We start from the raw sequence: 18,436 nt of genomic DNA on the forward strand, positions 1-18,436 counted from the left end.
CCCCTTGCCTGGCTGGGAGCCTGAGAGGGAGACAGTGTGGGTGGGAATGAAGAGCAAATACTCCACTAAACCCAGCTCAGTTGAGGCTCCCTTGCACCACAGACACTGAGCTCTATGAAGGAAGAATTTGTGGATGAGAACGTGGGATTTGCAGCCAGCGAGAGATGGTGCAGATTCTGCCCCTGCCACATACCACCCGGGTCACCAGCTCTGGTGGCCTTAATTTTCTTTTCTGTAAAGTGGGGATAACAGTAGTATCAGCCAGTTTGGGGGAACTTTGCTGATTGCTTAAGGGTGACCCTGCTCACTGCTAAGCCTGAATTGGTTGACAGATTCTTCTTGATTTTTGTTTTTTGAGACAGGATCTTGCTCTGTTGCTCAGGCTGGAGTGAAGTGGCTTGATCTTGGTTCACAGGTACCTCCACCTCCTAGACTCAAGCGATCCTTCCATTTCAACCTTCCGAGTAACTGAGACTACAGGTGCCACCAGCAGAACTGGCTAATTAAAAAAAATATTTTTGGCCGGGCTTGGTGGCTCATGCCTGTAATCCCAGAACTTTGGGAGGCCGAGGCGGGCAAATCACCTGAGGTCGGGAGTTCGAGACCAGCCTGGCCAACATGGTGAAACCCCATCTCTACTAAAAATATTTTAAAAATTAACTGGGTATGGTGGTGGGGCCAGTAATCCCAGCTACTTGGGAGGCTGAGGCAGGAGAATCACTTGAACCTGGGAGGCGGAGGTTGCAATGAGTCAAGATGGAGCCACTGCACTCCAGCCTGGGCAACAGAGTGAAACTCTGTCTGAAGAAAAAGAGAGAATTTTTTTTTCCGGATATGAGGTCTCACTATGTTGCCCAGGTTGGTCTCAAACTCCTGGCCTCAAGTGATCCTCCTGCCTTGGCCTCCCAAAGTGCTGGGATTACAGATGTGAGCCACCACATTCGGCCTGGATTCTTTACAAAAGGCTGTGGTGAAGATTCAGCATGCTGCAGGACAGACGTCAATCAAAGGGGCCGTACTAGCATCTCTTCTCTTCTTCTTTTTTTTTTTTTTTTTAGACAGAGTCTCTCTCTGTCACCCAGGCTGGAGTGCAGTGGCGAGGTCTCGACTCACTGCAACCTCCGCCTTCTGGGTTCAAGCAATTCTCCTGTTTCAGCCTTCCAGGTAGCTGGGACTACAGGTGCGCCCCACCACACCTGGCTGATTTTTGTATTTTTAGGAGAGACAGGGTTTCGCCACGTTAGCCAGGATGGTCTTGATCTCCTGACCTCGTGATCTGTCACCTCAGCCTCCCAAAGAGCTGGGAATACAGGCATGAGCCACTGTGCCCAGCCTCTTTTATTTATTTGTTTTTGAGATGGAGTTTCACTCTGTCACCCATGCTGGAGTACAGTGACGCGATCTCAGTTCACTGCAACCTCCACCTCCCAGGTTCAAGTAATTCTCCTGCCTCAGCCTCCTGAGTAGCTGGAATTACAGGCGCCCACCACCATGCCCAGCTAATTTTTTGTACTTTTAGTAGAGACAGGGTTTCACTGTATTGGCTGGGCTGGTCTTGAACTCCTGACCTCAGGTGATTCACTTGCCCTGGCCCCGCCAAAGTGCTGGGATCACAGGCATAAGCCACTGCACTCGGCCGTGCATGCTGTTTGATTAGGAGGCTGCTTGGCAAACAGACACTCAGGGACACTGAAGAAGTGTTCACGATTGTCACCATTATTACCATTGGTAGGCTGGTGCCTGGCACAAAGCAGGCACCAAAGATAAGGGGGAACCCTGCTCAGCTCTGAGACTCCAGTTCTGAAGACTTTGAGAGGTGTGATGGGGGGGACATGGGTGGGAAGTGGGGCTGAGATCCCAGGCTGTGCTGAGATGCTGGGGGTCTCTGCAGTAGCACCCAAGGACCCTGAGTGTGTTTCTCCCCCAGGCCTGCGTGCTTGGGACGGCTTTGCCTGCCAAGAAACGCGATGGATTGCATTACCATTGATCTGTTTCTCCATCTGTGTACCTCAAAGGCGCTCGGGGCTGCCCATCAGGGATCTGATCAGCTTAAAGTGACAGCGTGTGAGTGTGTGGGGAAACGCGGAGGGTTTTGGTGTGAGTTTGAAAATGTACTGTGGCTAGGGGACCCCCGTGGGTGGGGAGTCTGTTGTCTGAGTGCCACTTCTGCTCTGAGCTCTCTGTGGAGCTGGGACAGGCTCCTGCCCCTCTGTTTTCCATCAGTGCAATGAGGGATTGGATCTGTTGCTCTCTAACGACGTTGGCAGGGCTGCTCTGTGGCAAAGGTCACCCCACTGCAGTGATGGTCTGGGGGGTGAAGCAGGCGAGGCATCTGGGTCCCAACTGCACGACCTCAGATGCCAGTTGGAGGTGGGGGGTTCGAGCCTCGCTGTGAGAGGGGCAGTTGGGAGCCATTGAAGACTCTCTGACCTCGTGGCAGTAGCACTCCAGCCCTGCCCGCTCTGTCACCTGGAAATCCTGCACTGCCCCTTGGGCCTCCCACTTCCTTCAGGTTGTCCCAGAATCTTATGGCTTCACTTGCCTGTGTTCTCAGAGAGCTCCTCAACACTTGTGACTCATGGTGGAAGCATGAGGCGTTGGGTGAGGTGGCAGAGTGGCTCGAGCGGGAGACCTTGACTTCCTTCTGCCACCCTCCTACCCCACGCTGCACTGTCTGGTTTAACTTCAAGGAGGGCTGGTGCCTTTGATCCCTGAGCCAGTGGGGAGTGTGTCAAGAACCACGGGCAGCGATGCCAGCTCTGGCCTGACTTCTGAGCCTCCTGGGCTCTTGGAAGGGGCCCAAGCTGTGCCATCTGGGACTTCCCCGGGCACCTCTGGGCAAGGGCTGAGATTGTCCATCGCTGAATTTCTGAAGTTGAGCAGCCCAGGGATGAAACTCACTCCACTTGCCTCCTGGGGAGAGCCAGTGCAATGGGAGAGTTAGATGAGCCACAGGGGCTGCGCTGTGCAGTGGCTGCTGGCACTGCTGCGCGTCAATTTGGGCTGTTTGGGGACTGGGTGACCTTGGGTGAGTGGTGTCAGCTCTCCAGGCCTGTTCCTTATCAGCCCCTAGGGGACTGTGAGAGCGGAGGTCATGTCCCTAGGGTGCCTGGCACACAGTCACCAGAGTTACTGCCAAATTCATTACTGTGGTCCACGCTAGCCAAGGCAGATGGGAGCAGTTCCGTAGAGGAGGCTGAGCCACTGCCTTGTGAGGGGTGAGAGGCACATCCTGGGAAGCTTCAAGAAGAGGTGACCCGAGGACTGGGCTCTGAAAGAGTCTGCCTGCTGGAGAGATGGAGGAAAGGAGAAGTGCAGGCAGACGGCGTGTTTGGGGACAGCGAGTTCAGTGAGTGCTAAGGCCAGTGAGCAGTAAGACCAGAAGGGTTGGGAGGGTGATGGGGAGCCATAGGAGGTTCCTGAGCAGGAGAGAGGCATCAGCAGAGTGTGTTCCAGGCAGTAGGCTGGCAGTGGCAAAACAGCTTGGAGGCAGGAAAAGCCTCCTGCCCAAGGTTTTATGTCTCAGCTCTGCTCTTTTCCAGCTGGTGACCTTGGGCCAATCTGTTTCCCTTTTGTGTCTGGGTTTCCGTATTTTTTAAATGGGGTTTATAATAGAGCTGTGAGGATTAAATGAGATAACACTTGCAAAATGCTCAAGTTGTGTTGGGCACACAGCAAGTGCCTGGTTATTGTGTGGGGCAGAGACCAGAGCTGGGGGATACAGGGGACGCTGGGTCAGGGTCCTGCGGAGAGACACTGAAGATGGGCTGAGAGACCTCAGGTGAGGAGTGAGAGCCATGGGCAGAGACGGCCGTACTTCACAGAGGACAGCATTGGCATTAGAATCCAGCAGGCCTGGTGTGAGTCTCTGCTCCAGTACTTCCTAGCTGTGCAGCCCAGGAGAGGCCTCCGATTTCCTCATGTCTCAGCCTTCCTTATCTGTAAAATGGGCCTGCTGATCCCCACTGCTCAGGGCCCTATTGAGGAGGGAGCAGGGGCACTAGGCTCCCGGGAGGCACCTGCTAAGGGCAATTTGAGGCTGAAACTAGCAGGAAGGGTAGAGGAAGGAGGATGGGGCTGGAAGGAGAGCGCCTGAGACAGGAACAGGGGCAAGGCGAGGGGGATGGGGGATGTTCTCTGGTAATTAGAATGTTTGAACTTCAAAAAAGTTAATTATTGATGAAGCTGCTGCTGGAGCCAGGCTCAGGCTCAAAGGGGGCTGTGGCAGCGACTGAAATTAATTACAGGCTATGGCGGGAGAGTGGCAGTGGGGTGAGGGGACAGGAAGGAGCAGGGCTGGGGCTGGGAGGAGCTGAGGAGAGGCCACGAGAAGACAGCATCCCAAAGTGGGTAAGGCTGGGGATGGGAGGGAGGCTGTTGCCATGGAAACCAGGTGGCAGTCCCTACCAGGAGTTTGTCAGGTGTGGCTACATCCCAGCTAAGGGCAAGGGTTGAAATGGAGGGGTGAGGGGTTTGCTTGGAGACACTCCTGAGTCCCTGGAAGTTGGAGAGGGTAGGGCCCATGGAGATTTACACTAGCGCCGCTATTATCGACAGGGACATGTTCCAAGACCCTCAGTGGATGCCTGAAGCCACAGACAGCACGGAACCCTATATTTACTATTCTTTTCCCTATACCTGCATACCTGAATGAAGTTTAATTTATAAATCAGGCAGTGTAAGAGATGAGCAGCAATCAATAATAAAATAGTACAATTAGGCTGGGCGCGGTGGCTCACGCCTGTCATCCCAGCACTCTGGGAGGCCGAGGCAGGCGGATCACCTGAGGTCAGGAGTTTAAGACCCGTCTGGCCAACATGGTGAAACCCTGTCTCTACTAAAAATACAAAAAATTAGATGGGTGTGGTGGCAGGTGCTTGTAATCCCAGCTACTCAGGAGGCTGAGGCAGGAGAATCACTTGAACCCAGGAAGTGGAGGTTGCAGTGAGCTGGGATCTCACCCTTACGCTCCAGCTTGGGCAATAAGAGTAAAACTCCATCTCAAAAAAAAAAATTTTTTTTTAAAAGAACAATTAGAATCATGTACAATAATCAAAGTTATGTGAATGTGGTCTCCCTCTTTCTCTCTCTCAAAATCTCTTATTGTACTGCACTTACCTAATTTTGGGCCATGGTGGACCATATGTAACCGACATGGCAGTTAATAAGGGACAGTCATATCTGTCCATCCAACAGATGTTCATTGAGCACCTACTAAATGTTAGGGTAAAGTCCCTGTCCCCCTTGGGATGTGGATTAGAGTAGAGGCAGAATCAATGAGTATGTCAGCAAGAGAGCGGCAGGGTGTGAAGAGGGCGCGCGGCCGCTGGGGGTGAAGAGGTTGGGTGGAGACTTCTCGGAGGAGGTGGCTGTCAAGCTGGAGGCTCAGCCCTTGAAGCGGGGGACCAGCACATGCAAAGGGCCTGAGATGGAGTATCTTGATGTCACTCACTGTGTGTCTGAGGAGCAGCCGGAGCCAGGGAGGCCAGAGCAGAGTGAGCCAGACCAGGGCAGAGGGAGATGGGGTCGGGGTGGGGCCCTACAGGCCAGGTGAGGGCTTCAAAGTTTGTGCTGAGAGAGCCCAGAAGCCGGGGAAGGGTTTTGCGCCAGAGGGAAGTGGTCTCACGGATGTTTTTAACTGCTCACTGCTCCTGCAGGGAGGGTGGTCTCGAGGGGCCAGAGGAGACCCAGGGGGCGGGTGGGGAGGCTCCTGGTCATCCGATGGGGGGCATCCAGATTCAGAGACCGGAAGGGGCTTGCCGAAGACTGCAGAGTCAGTCGTGCTGGGACTGGAGTTCAGATGCAGGGCCCCGGCTTCATTGTCCTGTTTGCTGCTTTTACTGTATGAGAGCCGCTTTTCTGTTTCCTGACACTCAGTTTCTGGGGGAGGAAAGGGGTTGCATGGCAGGCGGGGTGTGGGGTGTTCTATCAGCATCTCTCCTCTTAGAGAAGGAGCACCTGTTCCCAACTCCAGTCATTGCCTCTAAGTCCAGTCCAGCTGCGTGGTCTGGAAGTTCCCCTGGGTGTCTGACTTCAGTCATTCATGGTGTTTGGCTCAAGTCCATTTCACCCTGGGTTACCTCTTTTCAAGTAGGCACGGATTTTCTGAGGCCCTGGGACTCAGTCAACCGGAGATCCCAGTTCAGGAGATATGAGCAGGCTCGGCTTTCTCATTGGTATGACATGCAGGGGCTGGAAGTGACACAGCCCTGAGGTCCTTGAGCCCTGACCTCCCTGGCCCTGTGACTGGGAGGATTGAGGGTGGGGGGACTGGACACTGTGGGCTGTGTTCTAAGGATGGGCAGGAGTTGGCTGGGGAGGGAGGGAGGAGGGCGTTCTTGGAGGGGCTCTCGGCTGTGGTGAGGAGAGTAGCCTGGCCGGATGCAGAGGGGAACCCACTCACTCCAGCTGGAAGCTCGTGCCGGGAGGCCCTGCCAGGGCCGGTTCACCGAAAAAGACTTTCTACCTGGCCAGGCCTGAGGGGGTCCATCCCCACCCTATGTGATGCAGGCCAGGGCTGGGCTAGGTTCGGGTGTTTTGGAGCTAGGCAATGAACCCTAACTGAGACCTAACCCTGACTGTGGGCGAGGAAAGAAGGACAGGGCCATCCAGCAATCTCAGCCCCACTGGAGGGCCCTCTGCGGGCTCCAGACCCGGGTCTTGGCAGAGATGGGGGACCATGGGTCAGGAAATGGAAAGGTGGTCAGAGAAGGGTGGCAGTGGCAGTCAGAGGGCGGTGGTTGGGGTGGAGATACTGGGATAGCCCCAAGTTCCCTGTCAGCCAGGCTTCCGGAAACCTCTCCCTTCCCTGGGCCTGAGCGGAGATCTCAGGCTGGGGCAAGGAGCGGGGTCCGGCAGGTGGGGGCCTGGTGGGTTTGGCGCATGTGGCCATGTCTGTGGTGATGGGGGCACGCGGGATCCACGGGCTTTGAGCTGTTTCAGGGATGGCGCCCTGAGGGAGAAGAATAAGGAATGGGGTGTATGCCTGTGTGTGTGGTGGGTTGGGCGTATTACACTCCAGGGTGCGCCCCAGCCCCCACGGCCACGGTCCCACCTGCTGCTTTGTCCTTGACTTGGTGTGCACGTGGTTTGAATGTGTCAGTATGCTGGTGATCCTGCTGAACTGCGTGACACTTGGCATGTACCAGCCGTGCGACGACATGGACTGCCTGTCCGACCGCTGCAAGATCCTGCAGGTGAGCCGGCCGCCCCGCCCCACTGCCAGCCCTGCCCTGTCACCATCCTCCAGCCACTGGCCTATGCCCCGCCCACTCCACACCCCGTCCCATGCCCCGTCCCCAGCATCCTGGTCCTGACCTGTGCCCCTCCCATTCCACCCACCGCGCCCTGTCCTGGCCTGTGCCCCGCCCACTCTACTCCACGCCCCGCCCCTGCTCCTTGCCCCTCCCCGTCCTGCGCTGCCCTACCCAGCGCTGCCGAACTCAGCCACGTCCCCACCACCAGCTGCACTCATTTGGCTGACCCACCCTTCCTCACTCCGAACTAATCTTACCTATTACCCTTAGTGATGCTCTCTCATCTCTCCTCTCCACCTAGAGGCCTCTGCCTTAGTCCAGGCCTCAATCTTCTCCCACCCGGGCGCCCCCACCAGCCTCCTCCTGCACCCCCCACTGCATCCCTGTAAAGCACAGTGACCCCGACGCTCCTCTGCCTATAAGCTGCACTTCCTCCCCCGTACTCTTGGACTAGAGGCCGAGTTCACGCCTCGCCCTGGACGCCCTTTAGTAACGGGTCTCTGGTTTCACATTCCGTTATCTCCCCAGGTCCTGGGTGTAGCTGACATACCCTGTGCAGGACAGGTATACAGGTAGCACAGGTGCTAGCGTTGTACCTATTTTACAGATGTGGAAACACTCAGTGCCACTCCCTGGAAAAGCCAGTTTCCCCCCGGGAGGAATTGCTTTCTGCCTCTGGGTTTCTCTAGGACTCAGTTGCTCCCAGGCAGCACTGGACCACGGAGTCTCCTGGGGCACCTGGTAAAAATCCAGACCCCTGGCCCCATCTCAGACCTGCTGAAGCAGAATCTCTGGGTGGGTCTGGGGTCTGAGTGGGTAACAAGCTCCTCAGCAGCTCCAGGTCCCAGGCAAGCTAGACCTGGCTAGCCTCATAGCGAGTTCACTGAGCACACACCTCTGTGTCCTCACCACTGGCCTAGGCCTGCCACACAGTAGGTGTGTGGCACCTGTTTGTTAACTTGCGATTGCAGACCTCATTAATCCTGGAAAGAGGAATTCCACCCAGGCCCTGCCCTCAGGAAGCATAATCTCACTGAGCCTCCTTTGTGAGCAGAGGAAGGCAACACTGAGGCCTGTGCCTGGGGGCTACTTTGAGACAGCTTCTTCCATGGGGGCTTTGGGGCAGATCCGTTGGAGTTTCAATCCTGGTTCTGCCACTTATCTGCTGTGTGACCTGGGGCAAGTTGCTTAACCTCTCTGAGTCTCTGTTTTCTCATCTGTAAAATGGACCCATGGGGTCCTTGTGACAATTAGGAGAGAGAATGGGGGTCAAGTGTGTAGCCAGTGCTTTATAATTATTAGGGAGAATATGGGCTGGCCCCTCACCCCACCCCCATCTGGGGCTCTTCTATCTGTTCCCAGGCTTAGAGCACAGATAGAATGGGCTGTATGATCTTGGGCAAACTCATTCCCCTCTCTGGGCCACAATCTCCTCATCTTTGAAATGCCTGCGTTGGACCCGGATCACTGAAGTTCTCCTCCTGCCCAGGAGGAGTTTCCGGGTATTTCCCAGGCCCTTTGCATCCATGCTGTGTCCCCACCTCACACTGTGGATCCAAATCCTGGGCCCCGCTCTGCAGCCTCACCCTGTCCCTTGCTTCCCTCCTCCTGCCTCCGCAGGTCTTTGACGACTTCATCTTCATCTTCTTTGCCATGGAGATGGTGCTCAAGATGGTGGCCCTGGGCATTTTTGGCAAGAAGTGCTACCTTGGGGACACGTGGAACCGTCTGGATTTCTTCATCGTCATGGCAGGGTAGGTAGCGCGTCAGGCAGGTCCCAGCCTCGGTGCACACTGGATAGAATTTAGAGAATCCAGGGCTTCTTGGGGATGGTGATGAAGCTTTATGGTGATGTGTGGGACCCTCCTGGACCCCCGGGGATGGGAGGAGTGATGGACAGACAGTTGTTCTTTCCTCCCTTCCTAGGTTGTGTGTCTTCCAGCACCGCCAGCGGATACTGGTGTGTTTATGCTAATTAACGATCCGACCTTGAGAAAGTCACTGAACCTCTCTAAGCTTTCATTTCCTCATCTGAAAAGGGGAATAATAATAGTAGCTGCGTCAAAATGAGCACCCAATAAACGCTAGCTGGTAGGATTACTATCCTGGATCACTCATCAAGCCAGAGACCAAGCACAGACTCAAGCACTTTCTGACTCCAAACTGTGGTTATTTCTACCAAGACACAAGCTGCCATCAGGGACAGGCCTGGTGACAGCTGAGCCCATCTGGAGCATCTCAGACCCTGCTCTGGGCCTTGTGCCTGCTTTCCTGGGGTCAAACTCATCCATGCGTTCATCCACCGACAAGCTGCTTCCCAGTGTTGGTGCTGTCCTAGCTGCCAGGGGCAAGGAGGAGAGCAAGCCAGGCCTTGTCCTTTCCACTCCTGTCTTGGGGAGGCACCCACCTGCTATGCCAGTGGGTGTGCCTTCCCACATGAGGACCAAGGTGCTGGGCAAAGGGTGTGATTTACTGAGAGCATTTTACGCCGGAGCCCGACTGAGCCAAGCTGGGGACTTGGGGCCTTGAGGGCTTCTTGAGGAGGTGATGCTGGAGAGCTGAAGGATGAGGGGGCGTTAACCATGCCCAGGGATGGGTCATTAGGGCAGGGGAGAGAGGAAAAGGCTGGAGGCTGTAAGCATGTGTGTGAGAGAGATGTATGAAAGTGTGTGTCAGTGTATGTGTGTAGAATGCCATTGAGGAGGTGTGATCTTTTCGATTCAGTAGACACATGGCTGAGACGGGCAATCAGGGCATGAGAATCCCACCAAGGATCTGCTAAAATCCACAGATATGTTCTCAAGTGAGGTGATTTGTTTCACTAGGGCTTTAAAAAAGTTACACTACTTCTAAGCTTGCTTTCCCTCCCCTCTCTCCCTCCCTTTCCTTCTCCCACTTCCCTCCCTTCCCCCTCCTCACTCCCTCCCTCTCTCTTTTTCTCTCTCTTTCTCTTCCTTCCTTTCCTCCCTCTCTCTTTCTTACATTATCTTTCCTTCTCTTTTCTTCTTTCTTTCTTTCCTTCTTTTTGTTTCTTTCCCTCCCTCCCTTCCTCCCTCCCCTCCCCTCCCTCCCTCCCTCCCTCCCTCCATTCCTTCCTTCAACTTTTTTGAGACAAGTTCTCACTCTGTAACCTAGGTTGGAGTGCAGTGGTGCAATCACAGCTCACTGCAGCCTTGCCCTCCCAGGCTCAAAGGATCCTCCCACCTCAGCCTCTTGAGTAGCTGAGACTACAGGCATGGCTAATTTTTATAACCTTGGCTAATTTTTCTTTTCTTTTTTATAGAGACATTTTCCCCCCCAGATTTTCTTGCTTTTCTTTTCTCACTATGTTGCCCAGGCTGGTCTTGAACTCCTGGGTTCAAGCTGTCTTCCCACCTCAGCCTCCCAAAGTGCTGGGCTTACAGGTGTGAGCCACTGCATGTGGCCTCTCAGCATCTTCTCTCAGTCACTGCATTCAGTCACTTAGACCTGAATGGAAGCTACAGTTTCCTGAGCACTGTATCCCCCCTTAGTCACGTTCTTCATTCTCATTGTCATTCTGGTTTGACTGGATTTTAAAGAAAAGATATTTGGATAGCGTCATTTTTCAATCTTGCCTGTCCAAACATGTATTCCTCTGATCTCTGAGTGTGGAGGACAGTTATTTATGCCTTTCTAGAGTCAGAACCCTGCAAATATCCTGCCATTCAAACCTACACTATAGTATTGTAGGTGAGTCCAGTACAGGTCTGGTTCCTCTTTCTTGGAAGATGACCTACTTTTTCTGGACTAGAAGCTTGTGGACTTTTCTCTTTTTTTACCTTCAGAATCAGACCTTTCTCTAGGGCAGATCTAAGTGAGACCTTAGAGAACTCAAGACTGGTGTTTTTGGCCACCCGCAGTGGCTCACTCCTGTAATCCCAGCACTTTGGGAGGTCGAGGCAAGAGGATTACTTGAGCCCAGGAGTTTGAGACCAACCTGGGCAGCATAGTGAGACCCCATCTCTACAAAAAACAAAAAATTAGTTGGTGTGGTGGTGCACACCTGTAGTCCCAGATACTCAGGAGGCTGACGCAGGAGTATTCCTTGAGCCCAGGAGGTTGAGGCTGCAGTGAGCAGTGACCGTGGCATTGGGCTCTAGCCTTCAACAAAGCAAGACCCTGTCTCAAAAAAAAAAAAAAAAAAAAAAAAAAGACGCTTTCCTTCATCTCAGAAGAAAGTTCTTCCATCTCTTTTTTGTCTATGGCCCATTCTTCTCTGCTCTCTTTTTCTGGAATTCACATTATGTGGATGCTTCTGTCCTCTACCTTTTCTCCATGCCTTTCCTCTTTTCTTCCACAGATTTTGTCTGTAATATGAGAGAATTCTTCGACTTGGGCTTCTGAATCACAAGTGGGCTTTTCAGCAACGTCCTCACCCCCTGTTACCGTCCCCGTGGAAGAATTCATTTCCTCGGTGTCTTTTCAGTTCCCAAGAACACTTCTTGTTTTTGGATTTCTTGTTTTTCAGAGCACTTTGTGCCTGTTCTTGTTTTATGGATACGTTATTCACCTGAATCTCCTTATATACGAATTAGGCTTCTTAAAAGTCTGCTCGTGATTCTGGAAGTAACCCTGCGTCAAAGTATAATTTCTGAAAAGGTAAAAAAAGTGACCCTTACACAAATCTTAGAATCAACATATATGGCAAATTTATCCAGCTTGTTAAGGAGTAGGAACTCAGCAGATGGTAATCAGCAGAATTAGGAAAACAGACATTGGAGAAAGAATGCAAGAAGAAATTGAGTTGGAGTCAAAGCTGGTTAATGACCTACAGGGTAATAAACCATAACTTTTGGGGTTATCTTTTCTTTTGGGAAGAAATCACATACATCTCTGCCAGATAAAAATCTACAAGTTAATATGTAATTTCACAGCATCCAGATCTTTAGTGAATAAGAAATTGTGAACCAAACAAAGGTATATTCCCCCTGGATTGTGAAATAATCTTTAAATGGCCTGTTAAATTATGTGCAAAATGACATTGTGAGAAATAGTGCCCTCTCTTTACCATATTTCCAAGTTCTAGGATAATTTTTCCTAACTCTTATTTCCAGGAAGTCATTTGTTCTGCTGGCTCCACTGTCTGCCTCCCATGGGCACCCCAACGATGCCCTTTTGACTTGAAGCCTTCTGTATTGCTTAGCGATTCTTTCCTGTCGGCTCATATTTAGAAATAAAGACGACAAGGCTCTAAGCTGAGCAGGGCAAGGAGCTGCCTAGCTTCAGCATCATGGCAGGGTCTTGGTCCTGGAGATGGAGGCTGGATGACGCTAGGTCTGCAGTCTAGCATCCTTGGGAGATCAGGGAGGGCTGGGCGTTGGGCTGACATGCAACGTGTGTAGTCGCACAGGGCCCCCATGCTTGGGTCCGCACTCTGCTATTTTGAAATTCTTCATCATTTATGAACAAGGGTCCCTGCATCTTCACTTTGCACCAAGCCCCACCACGACGTAGGTGGTGCCGACTGGGGGACAGATGCAAAGGAGACTTTTTAAATTTGAGATGGCCTCATTCTGTCACCCGGGCTGGAGTGCAGTGGTGCGATCACAGCTGACTGCAGCCTCAACCTCCCTGGACTCAGGTGATCCTCCCACTTCAGCCTCCCAAGTACCTGGGACTACAGGCACGCACCCTATGCCCAGCTAATTTTTTTTAGTTTTTCATTTTTTTGTAGAGACAGGGTCTCACTATGTGACCTCCTGGGTTCAAGTGATTCTCCCACCTTGGCCTCTGGAAGTGTTGGGATTATGGGCGTGAGCCATCACGCTCAGCTGACTTTTTGCTAGAATCCTGAATACTCACTGCCCAGCTATGTGCTGGATTCCGGGACTCAGGTGGACAAGACTACCCTATGCTCAAGGTCATTCCCATTCTTTGTACTCAAGGATGGCGTAGGTGGAGAGGACAGGATGGGGAGTCACAACCCCAGCTCCAGAGCCCAGCCCTCCAGTCCTGCTGCCACCCAAGACCCATCCCCAGAGCCGCCCACCCATCCCCCGCAGTCCCACCCAGGCTTGGTGCTATAAATGTTCTGTTTCCTGAGTATCCGGCCTGGCATCCCAAGGATGTTTCCTCCCTTCTTGCACCTCCCCTTCCCCTGATTACTTACTAGCTCTTTCTTCAAGCTGCAGAGGCAGGCGTAGCACCTCCAGTTGGAAGGTTCCGTAGAGGTCACAGCCTTCATCTCCACATCTGCTGTAACCCTCATGGCAGGTGTGCCTGAGACCCAGGGCCTGTCTCTGCTCCCAGGCTGCCCCTGCAGGGAGCGCAGTGCCTTACCAGGCAGCCAGTCTCCAACTGGGACAGCCGAAAGCACTAGAATGCTCTTTCACGGAGCTGAAACTGATCTTCCTGTGGCTCCCACTGGATGGTACCATTCATTCATTCACTACATCAGCATTTATTGAGCACCTACTACAAGCCAGGCCTTGTGCAGGGCAGTGGGGGGACAAAGGTGAACAAGACACACCCTTTGTGATTTCATGGAACTTTTAGTTTGGAAAACAGAAATAAAAGGCATCAGCTAAAGTCTAAATTCGCAACCATGCTGTTGTTGAGAAGTATAGAAAGTCATCAGGTCACGGAATGGGGCCCTGATTTTGATTGGGGGGGGTCACTGTATATCTCCCTGAGGGACAAAGCTGAGGGTGGTAAGAGCTGGCCTGGCAGAGGGATATGGAAAGGGAGTTTCAGGCGGGGGGGGAAGCATGGGGGAGGCCTGAGAGGGAACGGTGAGTGACAGGAGATGCTGGAGCCCAGGGTTTCTGTGAGGTGGGTGCTCAGAGACAGGCCAGAGAAGGCACAAGGCCTTCACTGAACAGGAAGGGCCCAGAGGGTGCAGGGACGGCATCACTGACAAAATCTCGGCTGTCCTTCGGAAGCTGGGGGTGGCTCCTGTCCTCCTCAAGTCTCCCCTTCTAGATGAAATGTCTCCAGCCTTCCCACCGTGTGTCAAAGGACAGCATTCATCCCTCACCTGCTGGACTCGCTTCAGGTTGTCTCTGTCCCTGGCAGGAGGACGGGATCCCACCCTCCCGATAGCAGCTTATGGGGTAGAAAGAATGGGCGGCTCTCACCCCAGTGGAGTGCGGGATTGTGGTGATCTGGGGAGTGGCTGTGCTCCCTTTTGCCATCAGGTCACGTTCATTCTCCAGACCAGGTCTCTCCTACCCTGGAACTAAAAGTCGGTGTTTTTAAAAACCCACATGACAAACTTTGCACTTACTGCTGTTGATTTCATCTCACAGTGGCCTCTTGGAGTCCTGATGAAGCCACTCATTCCAGGTACTCACGCAACTCAGGACGGCGAGTCCTGTGGCACTGCACTAGACTCTTCCAGTGTGTGAGAAAGCCCTGGCCATCAACTCTACTCATTCTTTGAACTCAACTCTTTCTTTCTTTCTTTTCTTCTCTTTCTTTCTTTCTTTCTTTCTTTCTTTCTTTCTTTCTTTCTTTCTTTCTTTCTTCTTTCTTTCTTTCTCTCTTTTCCTTCCTTCCCTCTCTCTTTTTCTTTCTTTCTTTCCCTCCCTTCCTTCCTTCCTTATTTTTCTTTCTTTTTTGACAAGGTCTCTCTCTGTTGCCTAGACTAGAGCACAGTGGCACCATCTTAGCTCACTGCAACCTCTTTCTCCTGGGTTCAAGCAATTCTTACGCCTCAGCCTCTCGAGTAGCTGGGATTACAGGCATGCACCACCATGCCTGGTTAATTTTTATATTTTTAGTAGAGACAGGGTTTCACCACGTTGACCGGGCTGGTCTTGAACTCCTGACCTTAAGTGATCCACCCACCTTGGCCTACCAAAGTGCTGGGATTACAGGCATGAGCCACTGCGCCTGGACAAGCCCAACTCTTTGTCTTATCATTTAAGCTACACTTTGCTGCCTCTGTCCATTAGGAGGTCATGAACTACTCAATCACATTCTAGTTGAACTTGAGATGTTCTTTAGCTGTGTGTCTCCCTTGCTGCATCATGCTGGTAATTCTATCTCCTCTCCCCACCAGAAACAAAGTGGCCATTGACACCTGTGGGGCGGAGCCTGGCCACCACTGTTAAAAGCTTCCCCAATAATTCTGATGCCTGACCAGGGTGAGCCTGGTCTCTGGAAGGTGAGGCTTCTGGGACCTCACCAGAAGGAGGCTTGCCAATAACAGCCGGTGCAGACCCTGCCTTGGATAAGTACAGAGAACAGGAGCCACCTTACATCTGAAAGACTCTGAGAGCTTCTGACCATGTGGAAAATGGAGTAGCTGAGGGAGGTGTGTGCACAGATCGGGAATGGGCAACCGCCACACTGCCTAAACACATGCACAGCCTTTCACCCCCTCACAATGCTCCTCCAACTTCAGGGAGCAACAGGATCACTGGGGCGTGTGATGAAATGCAGATTTCTGGGCCTTAGCTCAGGGATCCAGTACCTGCAGGCATGGCAGAGCCTAGAAATCTGCATTTTAACCAAATGTCCAGGTGGCCCTGATGTGGTCTGTGGGCCACCTGCGGAGAAACTACAGCTCATTTGACTGTCACAGTGGCCCCGAATCAGGACCACTGAAAAGTAGAAGTCATGATTCCTAATCTGGGAACGGCAGGAAGGGGAAGAGAGGGCTCCATCTCTGCACCTGTGTCCATGATTTGAATAATTCTCGTGACATGTAGAAGTACTTTGTGAACAGAACAGTGGGAACTCCATGTAAGAACTTCTGTGATTGGCCAGGTGCTGTGGCTCATGCCTGTAATCCCAGCACTTTGAGAGGCTGAGGCAGGCAGATCCCCTGAGGTCTGGAGTTTGAGACCAGCCTGGCCAACATGGTGAAACCCCATTTCTACTAAAAATACAAAAATTCGTCTTGGTTTGGTGGTGGGCACCTGTAATCCCAGCACTTTGGGAGGCCAAGGCTGGTCGCTTACCTGAGGTAACGAGTTCGAGACCAACATGGTGAAACCCCGTCTCTACTAAAAATAAAAAATAAAAAGTTATCCGGGTGTGGTGGTGGACACCTGTAATCCCAGTTACTCAGGAGGCTGAGGCAGGAGAATTGCTTGAAACCGGGAGGTAGAGGTTACAGTGAGCCGAGATCATGCCACTGCACTCCAGCCTGGGTGACAGAGTGAGACTCCGTCTCAAAAAAACAAAAAACACAGAACTTCTGTGATCACTTGATGCAGTGGTGTGTGCCAATTGTTCCAGCTACTCAGGAGGCTGAGGTGGGAGGATTTCTTGAGCCCAGGAGTTTGAGATCAGTCTGGGCAACATAGAAACAGCCCACCTCTTTAAAACATTTTTTAAAAAAGAATTTCTATGATCATTGATAGTATTAATAAAGATACCAGTAACATCAGTATTTTAAATATCTTGGCTAGAGGGTGAGAAGGAGAGGCCAGGTTAGGACTCACTGTACCCTGGGCTGGGTGTGGTGGCTTTGCCTACTGAGGAGGCTGAGGTGGGAGGATTGCTTGAGCCTGGGAGGCAGAGGTTGCAGTGAGCCAAGATCATGCCAGCCTGGGTGACAGTACTCCAGCCTGGATGACAGAGTAAGACTCTGTCTCAATAAATAAACAAACAAATAAATAAATAAATAAAAAGGATTTATTATATCCTGGAAACAGGGTCTCTGGAATGCCCGCTGGGGGCAGCTTCTCCAGCCTGATTCTTATAGGCTCTTGGGAAACAAAAAACCACTAAGAATTGTTCCTCAGCTCTGGGCTAGGGCTTTCTAGAAAGATCAGGCAGGTATGTTCCTGCTGAGGCTGCTGGCCGAGAGTTCCTTTTGTCCAAAGTGCCCCATCAGTGGGACTTTAAAAGGCAAAGGGAATTGAATCCTCTGATGCTTCCTCCAAGAGTGTGATAAAAATAAGAACACCGACTGCTGAGTGCTCACAGTGGGCCCGACACTGTGCACCATCTTGTTGAATGGTCAGTTCCACCTCACAGATGAGGCCCAGTGACCGGGAGTAACTTGCCTGAGGATACAGGCTGGTAAGGGGCAGAGTCGGGAGTTGAACCTTGGGAAGTTGGCTCCACCAGTTAGGATGGGGACCTGGTTCAGTGTGACTTGCTGGGTGTATTTGTCAGGGATGCATTTGGCTGCAAGTAATAGAAAACCCAACCCACAGTGGCTCAAGTAAATCCCGAATCCTGAATGTGTTTTTCTGACATAACACAAAGTTCTGGTTACTGGTGATAGTTCTACAGTGTGGGGGCTGACATCCTTGTGATTTTCCAGGCCTTTCTTTCATGGTCACAAGGCAGCCACTGAAGCCGTGGGTGTCATGCCTGAATTAAAGACAGGAAGGAAGGGTGAAGAGTGACAGGGCATGTCCACTTGGATCAGAAAAATGAGATTTTCTTTCCAGGATCCTTCCCTTCCCTAGTGCATTTGGCCAGAACTGGGTCTGATGGACACCTGAGCTGCAGCGGGGCTAAGAAAGCAGAAAACATCATTGAACTTGGCTAAATCAGACAGGAGTTGCTCCTTGAGGCCGGGCAAGATCAGAAGAGAGAATGCACATTACAGGGTGGGAGGAGGGTGCTCCGAGTCAGCCACATTCCTCTCCTCAAGCCTCAGTTTCTTCACCCACCATTTACCAAAGCTGTGGCTCTACCATGTCTCCAAGCCTTGGTCAGAGCTTCTGGAGCTCTTCCTGTGCGGACTGGGCAGGGCAGGGCTCTGTTGAGATCTCTAAAGTCAACACCAACCTATGCAAGCTCCACAGAGCCCAGCGCCTGCCAGCAGATCTTGCTGTGGTCATGGGGACCAGAAGGTGATCACTGGGATACCCAGAAGCCTTTGGAACTGGCCTTCCTGCACTGCTCTGTGCGCACTATTGGTGTGTAAGAAAGCCCTCCAAACGTTGTGAAGCCCAGGGCACCCTTCTGGTGTTGTCATTGCCTTTAAACTCTGATGTATCCTGGACTTACAGGTCTGTCTGCCCTGTGGATGTGAATACTTGGGTGCACTGGGTGCTCTGAGGGCAGGGCCAAGGCTAGTCACCATCCTGCAGTCCCCAGAGCCCTGGCGGCATCATTACATGTTTGTTTCCTGTCTGTTGCACCCAAGCACCAAAGAGCTGGGGAAAGGGTATCTGGAGCCATTTTCTTTAAGCTGAGCTGCCGTTGGGTGAGCTTGCCGTTGGGAACCAGGGAAGGTTCCCGTGGGAACC

At 52.3% G+C, this 18,436-nt stretch overlaps 1 protein-coding gene across 5 annotated transcripts in view; it reads left to right on the forward strand.

The window, feature by feature from the left end:
* Positions 1-18,436, forward strand: part of CACNA1I (calcium voltage-gated channel subunit alpha1 I) — a 128,155-nt gene that overhangs the window by 32,073 nt on the left and 77,646 nt on the right. For all 5 annotated transcript variants that reach the window (XM_054239090.2, XM_054239086.2, XM_054239089.2 and 2 more), the window contains exons 3-4: positions 7,084-7,196; positions 8,877-9,010. In XM_054239090.2, coding sequence (XP_054095065.1) covers positions 7,084-7,196; positions 8,877-9,010 — 247 coding nt within the window. The remainder of the gene's footprint in view (positions 1-7,083; positions 7,197-8,876; positions 9,011-18,436) is intronic.

Source organism: Callithrix jacchus, chromosome 1 (assembly GCF_049354715.1).
Source record: "Callithrix jacchus isolate 240 chromosome 1, calJac240_pri, whole genome shotgun sequence".
Classification (NCBI taxonomy): Eukaryota; Metazoa; Chordata; class Mammalia; order Primates; family Cebidae; genus Callithrix; species Callithrix jacchus.